The sequence below is a fragment of the Limulus polyphemus genome, unplaced genomic scaffold, assembly GCF_000517525.1.
Source record: "Limulus polyphemus unplaced genomic scaffold, Limulus_polyphemus-2.1.2 Scaffold4136, whole genome shotgun sequence".
NCBI lineage: Eukaryota > Metazoa > Arthropoda > Merostomata > Xiphosura > Limulidae > Limulus > Limulus polyphemus.
Window position 1 is genome coordinate 33,253 of NW_013669746.1, and position 10,722 is coordinate 43,974.

The following is a 10,722-nucleotide window of genomic DNA, read 5'->3' on the forward strand; positions in this document are numbered from 1 at the left end:
GTGTCATTTCTGGATAATATTTGTTTGTATGTGCACTTTTACATTATTTTTTATTTTCAATATTATTTATTTGTTGCTATGGCAACAAGAGGATGTGTACATGACCCAAACATATTCTGTTATATTTGTGGTAAATTTGTTGTAAAGAAACAAAAGCAAAACATTACAGAATTTGTCAAAAAAAGCATATTATGCATATTTTGAAATAAAACTTGGGGACTAAGACAAATCATGGGCTCCTCACAAAGTTTGCACCATTTGTGTCGAAGAGTTGAGACAATGGACTAAAGGTAAAAAAAAAAGTGTTTGCCTTTTAGAACTCCAATAGTCTGGCATGAACCTAGAAACCATGGAGATGACTATTATTTTTGCTCATGTGATGCGCTAGGCTACAACACTCGAAATAAAAAGGAATTTTCTTATCCGAACCTTCAATCTGCTATAAGACCTGTTGTTCATGCATCTGATGTACCTGTACCTACTCCCCCAGAGACTCCTGATACAGTTTCATCTGATTCTGAATCTGATGTCAATGGAAATGATGATAGGGATTGTTTTCAACCTGAAATGTCTGGTGAACCATAACTTTTCACACAAAGTGAACTTAATGATTTGGTGAGAGATTTGGGCCTTCCAAAGGATTCTTTAGAGATTTTGGGATCTAGACTCTGGGCTAAGAACTTACTTTCTCCAGGGACATCACTTTACTGGTATAGAAATCGTGAGAAGTTTCATTGGTTTATTGCAAGAATACTGCTGAATTAATATCAATGGTAGGAGCTGCAGTCTATGAACCAAGTTAGTGGCGATTGTTTATTGATTTCTCTAAATGAAGTCTAAAAGGTGTTCTCCTTCACAATGGTAACATATATACATCTGTTCCTATCGCTAATTCGGTTCACTTGAAGGAAATGTACAAAAATCTCAAACTTCTTAATAAGATTAAATACAGAAATATGGTTGGCTAATTTTTGGAGACTTAAAAGTCTTTTGTATGTTGTTGGGTCAACAATCCAGTCATACAAAGTTTCCATATTTTTTTGTGAATGGAATAGCAAAGCATGAAATCAGCACTGGATAAAGAAACAATGGCCATGCCTGATACCAGGACTGAAAAACATTGAATGCAAAAGTTTGGTTGACATAAAAAAAGTCCTATTATCTCCACTTCACATAAAACTGGGCTTGATGAAGCAGTTTGTAAAGGCCTTAGACAAAGATGGTGACTGTTTCAAGTATCTGTGTGGGCAATTCCCAGCTCTTTCAGAAGCGAACCTTAAAGAATGGATTTTTATTGGGCCTCAGATTAGGAAATTGACTTCGGATGAACAGTTTGAAAGGACAATGAAGAAAGTTGAAAAAGAAGTGTGGATTGCCTTTAAATATGTTACTGACAAAGTTTTAGGAAACAACAAGGATCCAAATTACGAAAATATTGTAAATAACATGCTTGATAAATTCAAAGAGTTGGGTTGTAATATGAGCTTGAAAGTTCATTTCTTACACTCACATATTGACTATTTCCCTGAAAATCTCGGTGCCGTCAGTGAAGAACAACAAGAAAGGTTTCATCAAGATTCAGGAAAATGGAGAGGAAGTATCAGGGAAGGTGGAACATCAGCATGATGGCTGATTACTGTTGGTCATTGAAATGAGATGCTTCAGATGCAATACATAAAAGAAAGACCACAACACGTAGTTTTGAGACTAAAAGACGTAGATTTCACAAAAAAACATCAGGATGAATGAGGATGCATATTCGTTTGACATAAATGTTCTTCCCTTTTCTTCGGTTTGTATTTTTGTTAAGAAACGTAATAATAAAAAATGTTTATTGTGGAAATAATAATTTGATCTAAGCAAGAGTTTTTTTCTTCCCGATTTGTAAAAGATCCTTGTGAGATAGAAAAAAATGAATATCATTTTCAAAATCTGCATAGCTGAATTACGGAAAATCTGTTATTAAAACCAAAACAACTTTCATGAAGTTTAAATTTGCAGGCCTGTGTTATTAGAAACCTTTCATTAAAAATAAGCCAACTGCATAAATCAGATATAAAACAATTTAAACGTAACTTACAAAATAATGAAAAAATTGCAGTACAAAACAAAATAGACTAAAAACCTTGTAAAACCTATACTGTAACATTAATATAATCTTGCACAAGAGTCAGATGAGGTGTCATTTAGATTACTGTATAGAATGTTAATTCCTTTATTAGTGGAAGAATGTTAACATGTTGAAACTAAATACACACAGGCAGGCTACAAAAATGAGAATGTTAAACTGGTTTAAGTAATTTAAGATATTGCTTCAAGTTTTGAATTTGTTTCACTAGAGAGTAATAGAATTGAGAGTTGATTTGATTCAGTCATTCAAAATTGTTAAGACTGTGGATAACTTCCTATGAGTGGCCTGTACAAGTGATGATGTAAAAAGTTTTTTAAATATAAGTTTTAAATATATGGGATAAACAGGGATGAATTAAGGAAAACAATGACAGTAGATATCATTTTAAAACTCCTGGGTACAGGTTATTCAACAGTGATACATTATCAAAAAATGGAAGAGTTACAGCCAACTGAACATCATAATTTTCCTAAAATGAAAATGTATTTCCAATAGATACTTACCTCCTTTCACATAATAGTTTTTCTCATTAAGTGCTGCCCTCTATATGTACAATATTTTTTGCTCACCATCATCCTTGATACTCCCAGGTACCCCAAATGTTTAACATTGTACAGCTGCACTGTATCATGCAAATAAACATGCAACAAACCTCCACCAATAAGAGTGCAACACACATTCCAGGCACAGCTGGCTCCCTCTATACCATAGAACCCAACCTCCACTTTAAGATTAGGCAAAAAAACATGCAACAAACCTCCAACAATAGGAGTGTTACACACACTCCTGGCCCCCTCTATACTATAGAACCTAACCTTTGAAAGTAAGCAAAAAAAGAAGCACTGGAAGTGAGAAGGAAGGGTAGGAAGTGTGAGATGAGGTAAGTATCCACTGGAAATATATTTTCAGCTTAGGAAAAGTATAACTTCTGATACTATACCTTACCTCTTCTCACATAATAGCTAGAATCCCACACTGAACTGGTTGAGGGACTGTTGCAAAATTTACCTAGATAAGTATCCTTTGGAAAGCATCTGAAGAGAGCCCATGGAGTGTGACATCTCTCTGTGGAGGAACACATTAATGGGAGACTGCACTACATCTGAACCAGGTATACTCTTCACCCATTGTGAAAATACATGTCACTAATTCAGACAGAAAGGAAGTACATCCAACACTATATTAGACTTGCCAAATGGTGTAGAATGGCTACAGTGGATCAGACTGTAATCAGTAGGCTAACTCCAGTCCAAAACCAGGTGGCATTGGCTATTTATTGTCTGGCTCACAGTAGGAGAGTCCCTACCATTTTCACCGTAAGACAATCCTTCATAAAAGGATTTGAATCATTTGGTGAGTTGGACATATAAGTGGCAGATAACTTTCAGTTACAAAGAGAAGCAAGATAATGCATGTGAGATATCACAATTTGAATTACAAGCATAATTTTGAGATGAATAGCCTCAACAGTGTTATGGATGAAAAAAATCTTGATGTTTTGGTTGATCAGTCTTTTAAACCATCCAAGCAATGTGTTGTTTCTAGTGGCAAAGCATATAGGATTTTAGGTTGCATGTACAGAAATATTAAACACATATCTAGAGAGGTTATAGTATGATTGTACAGGTCATTGGTTAAGCCTCATTTGAAGTACTGTGTTCAGTTTTGGACTCTTTACCTTAGATGAGACATTGAATTGTTAGAAAGGGTTCAGAGGAGGGCTACTAGGATGATATGCAGGATGAGAAGGTTATCATATGAGTATAGGTTAAAATCTTTGAACTTGTTTTGTCTTGAAAAAAGAAGAGTTGGAAGGGATTTGATTGAGGTATCAATGGAATTAACAGTGTTGATGCATAATCTCTTTTCATTTTTAATGGTGAGAATGGTAACACTAGAGGACAAACAAATTCTGGTAGGTTAGTAGTCATCTTCATCTAGAACAACTTTATTTTTCTAACAGGGTGGTTGGTCTTTGGAATAGCTTGCCTTCAGATGTGATAGACGCAGTTAATTTAAGGAGTTTAAGGGAAAGCTTGATAAGTATTTGAATGATAAGGGCTGGCTTTAAGTTTTTTTAGTGAATAATTTATGTGTGAATAGGATGGCCTTGATGGATCTAAGGGTCCCTTGTTGTTCTTTAATGTTATTTTATGTTACAATAGGCAAACTGGTTGGACTAATGTGATAGGTTTCCAGTGTATGGGTGAATTACGTGCTAGAGATAGGCTCCATTTACGCAGGCTGAGCAGCAAGAAGTTAAGGGAAGCTATAAAGAAATTCATTAATGATGGTTTAAACTAAACTTGCATGGTAGCTAGGGAGTTTGGGAATAAAAAATGAGGAAATTGAAAAAATATTTTGAGCATAAGTTAAATAAGAGTGAATGATAAGTCAGTCAGGAGTATCAGGAACAAATTTGCACGAGTTCAGAGTTCTAGTTGAATGAAAAGCTATGATATCAAGGGAATTACTGAAACTAATTTAGGTTTAGAGAATAATGTCAATAGGAATTGTTTTGTTGTAAGTTATTTAATAGCAACATACTTTAAAAAGGGGGAGGCTCTCTAAATTAGGATAAATTGCATCATGTTAAGATTGAAGATATAAAAAGCAGCATCATGAGGTTGGATCTATATGGATTACAATCGAGAGTTTCAAGGGTAGAAAGTGTTTTACTGGCAACTGTCATAAGCCAATTGATCAGTCAAATGATGCCAATGAGAAACTGTATAATGAGATCAGGTTTGTTAATAATAATGATACTGATGTAATAATTAAGGGAGTACTTGTCCATTGGATGGGTGAAATAAAAACTTATTTGTAACAAAAGATAGGAAATTGTGCTTCTGTTTTTTTTGCTTAACATAATAAATGTTAAAAGCGCAATAAAAATACATAAAGGTACCAATACTGAAAAGAAAGACATACTGTTTTCAAGAATTTTAACAAAATTGGTTACATAGTTCATTCTAATGCTGAGGGATATACAACATTGACAGGTATGAAATTAGTTTGGGGGGGTCAAACCCCCATGACCTTCCTCGTGTCATCTTGTATCACTGTGTCAGGTTTGGTGCTGATTGATCAAGAAATGTGGAAACGTACAAGGAACACATACACACATATATTGATGTTTATTTATATATAGATTAAGTACTGAGGAAGTGAGATTTCTTGAATTGTTTCAGAATGGTTAGATAACCAACCAGGTGGAAGTGTGATCATAGTATAATTAGGACTAATGTTTTGTTACATGTTGATATAAAATAAAATTCTATTTCCTAATTTTCACAAAGCCAATTCTGAGGGCATGTGACAGAATTGTTATTAGTGAATTAAGAAAATTAGTTAAAAGGTGATATGGGACACAAACATTTTTTTTTTTTAAATAAATAGCTTTTACTCCAAAATAGGTATGTTCCTAAAAAGAAAGAGGACAAGGGCAACAGGAAAGATAAAATCTTACTGGTTTACTAAAGACAAAGTATATAATTGAGGATAAAAACACATATTTAAGAAATTTAAATTAACATATAGGATGGAAGATCTAGAGAACTATATACAAGCAAAAGAACTGTTTAATAAAAGAGTTAGGAAATCTAAATGGGCTTATGAGAAAAAGCTGGCTGATAATGTTATAAATAGCAGCAAGGATTTTAAGTATGCTAAAGATATCACAAAAATGTTAAAATTGGGATTGAGCCCTTTAAAAATTTCCTTGAAGACTATGGGATAGCTGGACCTCCCTTGAGCTTAGACTTCAAGATTAAACAATTCTCAGAATACTAAGTTTATTTATTATATCTGCTTTTGTCTGGCTATATAATGTGAAGAACTGAATAATGGTCAATGACACTTTTTCTTCACTTCACCTATCCAGCGTATAGGTTTTTCTCATAGTGACTACAAAGCACGTTCACACCAACAGTATGGTTGGACTTTTAAATGTTTTCTTCTGTTTGTATACAAGAGAATAGATTAGTAATATTCCTCAATCTAAGAATTCTATAAGAAATAATAGGATTGGCATGAATAATTTAGGTATTAATCCCTTGGTGACAAAAAGAAAGAGAACAAGAGATCAAAAATAGATAAAATACCAGTACCAGAAAATACCTCATAGAGATCAAAGATCAGGCCTCTCTCTTCGTTTTAGGTACTGTAGGTTAACAGACAGCTTACAGATGCTTGCAGATTGGAGAATTGCAAATGTTACTCCTATTTTTGAAAGTGGTGGTAAGAATTATTCTAGTTATTCATTTAGTTCTACTTCTGTAGTGGGAAAAAATTCTAGAGTCTGATAAAAAAAAGCTTTACAAAATCATGAAGTGAAATAATGATAACATAAAAAAAAATCAACATAGATTCACTAAAGGGAATTCTTCCCTTACTAATCTGTTAACTTGTTTGAGGATGTTAAGTGTTATCTAGAAAACTTAGATGTCCAAAAAAAAAAACGTTTGATATGGTAGTGGTTGGGGAAAGACTTGTCTTTGATTGTAGCATGGCTAGATAAAAGAAAGAAAAAGTTATTAATTGAGTCCAGTCAAACTGGACCTTTGTTACAAGTGAAGTATATCAGGGGTCAACACCTGCACTTTTCTCTTTCTTATTTACATAAATATTGATAAGGGCATAATTACTAAACTAAATGAAGTTAGCAGATGACATTAAATAAGTGGGTATTTCTAAATGTGCCAAGGATGTTGAGATATTACAAAATGAACTGGATCAATTGGTCAATTTGACAAGTGTTTGGCAAATTGACCTCTAATTATAGTAAGTGCATGTTAATGCATTTGTGTCATCATAACTTGGATCACATATTTAACAGACCCCTCACAAGCCAGAGGGGGACATTTTTGTTGAAAAAAACAATGCCTACTCAATCCAGTTTTCCTTAATTTGAGCTGAAATTGTTTGGACATTTTTATTGAATAAAAAGAAGGCATTTCCCACACTCTTTTAGTGTTGTGGCTGCGAAAAGTGATTTGAAGTGGTAAAGTGGTTGAAATCTATCAGCTCATCATGAGCACAAGAAGCATGGAAGTCTCTAAATGACACGCATAGGTATTCAGAAACCATTTAGAACCATCTTGGTAGATATTGTGCAGCCAGCTGAGTACAATATTATGCCAGTAGCTGTTTTCAAAGTGTTCCTATCTGCTCATCCTACTGCTGACTATCATGATGCTTCGACCTTCCCTACCAATTTGGAGATAAAATTGTTCGTATCTCAATTGAAATCTAAACATATAGAGGTGATAGCAGAAGCATAAAAGGTTGGCAATTGGTAATTAATGATGGTGAGAATGTGGCTTTATTGATATATACTGAATTTACTCCCAGTGGGTAGACCTTAATACTAGCTAGTACGGCAACTTGAGGATGTTGTATTTCACTTAAAAATTTATAAATTAACAAACAAAAACTTGTTTTGAAAAGATACATCCAAAACCACTCTCTTTCGGAGTTCCCAGATTCAGCTTAATTTCAATATTCTACAAATTGTACTGTAAAGACACCTATTGGCTCCTGAGGGATGTGTTAATATAGATAAGAACCAAATGAATAGCAAATATGAAGAAAAGGATCTTGGCATAGTGATGGATAAGTCACTCAAACCATCAAGGCAATGCTCTGTTTCTAGTAAAAAAACAACAAGGGTGTGTTTACAGATATATTAATTCAAACACAAAACAGTTAATAAATCTCTACACAGATCACTAATTAGGCCTTATCTGGAATATTATGTATGGTCTTTGTCTCATTATCTAAGAAAGAATATTGACTTATTGGAAAGGGTTCAGGGAATGGCTATGAGGATGGATGAGGTTATCTTGTGGGGATAGTTAAGATCTGTTAACTTTATTTCTCATGAGAAAAGAACAATAATAGACAATTTGACTGAAGCTTACAAGATTATCCACAGGGTCAACAGGATAAAAGACTTTGATTTCTTTGAGCCATATTCTGAAAACAACAGTACAAAAGAAGAAAAGTTTAATGTTTGGAAAAGACAAGCTAGGCTCCAAATAAGAAAGTTTGTTCTTCTAACAGTGTTTATGACTTATTTAATGAATTGCTATTGGTAGTAGTGGAGGCCAAACTTTACCAGAGCTTTAAAAAGAAATTTGTGCAGGAACAGCCTTGAATCACCAAATGGTCTCTTGTTGCCCATATATTATGTTAATAAGTATTTAAATTGTACTAAAGATGCACAAGGTTTAAATCAAGACCTGGGACATTTGAAGATTTGTGCTAAAACCTGGAAGATGTCTTTTGATATTAAAAAAAGTAAAGTTATGCATATTATGCTACCAATACTCACCCATTGAGCATGAGACTCTTACATCTGGGCCTATTCTCATGTTCATACTCATTAGTAAAAAAAAATCTCATACTGGTCAAAGTAGCAGCTTTCTATAACACATTATGGTTGGTTGACCAGCTGGATCCATGTCAAATTCAACATCACATTGATCCATAAATTGCACCAGATTGCACTATACTGCTTCACTGAATAAATATTTTTTTTATGGGAAAGCATGTCCCTAAGTCCCCCTAAAAGGCATTGCCTTCAGCACTCACATCACTTTACTGCACATTAAATTTTTCCTTTTTCAAAAGTTTCACTTCTAAAAGTTAGAAGCCCCAATATTATTATAATAACAATTATTCTTATACCCTTGCAGATGAAGCTCTAAGTGAAGTTAACAAAAACAGTGTCTGGGACTACATATTCTCCTACACAATGTACAGTGGCCAGTAAAAAAAGCAAACAGGATTTTAAACTGTATATATATACATAAAAATATTCAGTCAAGCCAAAGAAAGTCATCAATTCTTTTTGATGGCAATGGTTAGACCTAATTTGGAATAGTATATTTAGTTTCAGTAAGCTTATTTAAGAAAAGATATTGAGTTGTTGGAAAGGGTTTAGAGAAAAATTACCAGGAAGATTTCAGGTTTAGAAAGACTAGCATTTACAGATATGTTGAAATGTATGCATCTTTTCACTGGTAAGAGAGGAGAAGGAGGGCTGTGGGAAGTGGAGAAATGCTTGAAGTTTTTAAACATGTTAGAGATTTGGAATCCATAAAACCGAGTGATGTTTTAAAAATGTGCAGGCAATAAGACTAGAGGAAACTGCTGTAAAACTCAAACACAACTCTAGCTAATCACAGTATTACTTTTCTAATAGAGTAATTAGTCTATGTAATAGTTTGTCTTCAGATAAGGTATAAGATCCAATATTGAAGGAGTTCAAGAATGGCTTGGATGAGTATTTTAGTGATCATAGTTGAATATAAGAAAAGGAGTTATTTATGTAGTTTCAAAAAGGGTGGTATAAGAAAATGTAGGAAATTAGATGAGTCAAATGGCCCCTTGTTATCCCATGGAAATTAAATGATAATAGAGTTGAGCTTAGGATATACCTTGATGCAGACTTGTTTCTCGACAATTTTTCCCTTTTTGGGTTAGTTATAAACTTTTGGAATGCTTTAAAAGTTTTATTGATGAGGTTTTTTAGAATGCTCTGAAATTCTTCACACTTTTTGTTAGGTACATAAAGTTTACTTTGAATTTAATGCTTTGGTTTTTTTTTTTTGGAGGGGGGTTGAGAGTGAAAAATAGCTTCAAACTCAAATGGCTGAATCAATAAATGGTACCCTCATAGTCATAGGTTAACTTAGTTGTGAGAGCCTACCCTAATTAATTGAAAAATATATAATTATATATTTCAATATACACACTAATATAGTATGTTGCATCGTTGCGTTTTAAAGTATAATCCTTTTTTCTGCAAGAACCAATGATAAAGATTAAAATACCTTTCATTTTTATTTTTGTTAATTTAAAAATAAAATGCTTAATTCTATTTCTAAAAAATGACTAAAGTTAACGAAGTAATAAACAGAGAATTACAAAAAGCAGGAAACCTAGAAAAATACTTAATTCCAAACTCACCAATGTGCGTTTCTTCAATATGCTGAATGAGCTCTCGTAAAGTAGGAAAAGTTAAACCACAACCATTAAACTTACAAACGTTCATGAGAAACACCGCCATGGCCAAAACTGATAACAGCTGATAATATATTCCACTAAAATTATTTCATAGTTTACGTATAGATGGCTCTGTCATTAAATAAAGTATTATGTCTCATATTATTTTTACAACATGCTTCAAGCTATGCTTTACTTTATAAAGACCCCAGTGGGACAGCGGTAAGTCTCCAAAATTACTATACAAAGTTCCTAGGTTCGATTCCCTTTGGTGGACACAGTAGATAGCTTAATGTCGCTGTAAACTAAAAATAACTAAACCAATTAATATATGAAACATAAACAAATTTCCCCTTAACCATAATTTTCCAAACAAAATTTGATTAAACTCACGCCATTAAAGTCATTTCATAAAAAAACAGTTACTCCTCGTAATACATTTTGTAATAATTACAAATATAAAAATTTATATTACAACAACAAAAACTTCAATACTTCTAGACAACGGTCAAGTGATATAAAATAAATATTTATAGTTAAACCATTGTATCCCACATTTCTGTCTTTTACTCTAAAAGTTT

The 10,722-nt window shown here is 33.2% G+C and overlaps 1 protein-coding gene across 2 annotated transcripts in view; it reads right to left on the reverse strand.

The window, feature by feature from the left end:
* The window catches only part of LOC111088621 (juxtaposed with another zinc finger protein 1-like), a 42,333-nt gene extending 32,136 nt beyond the window's left edge, over positions 1 to 10,197 (reverse strand). For both annotated transcript variants that reach the window (XM_022399276.1, XM_022399275.1), the window contains exon 1: positions 10,106 to 10,197. In XM_022399276.1, coding sequence (XP_022254984.1) covers positions 10,106 to 10,190 — 85 coding nt within the window. In that variant the 5' untranslated portion in view covers positions 10,191 to 10,197. The remainder of the gene's footprint in view (positions 1 to 10,105) is intronic.
* Positions 10,198 to 10,722: the final 525 nt, after the last annotated feature.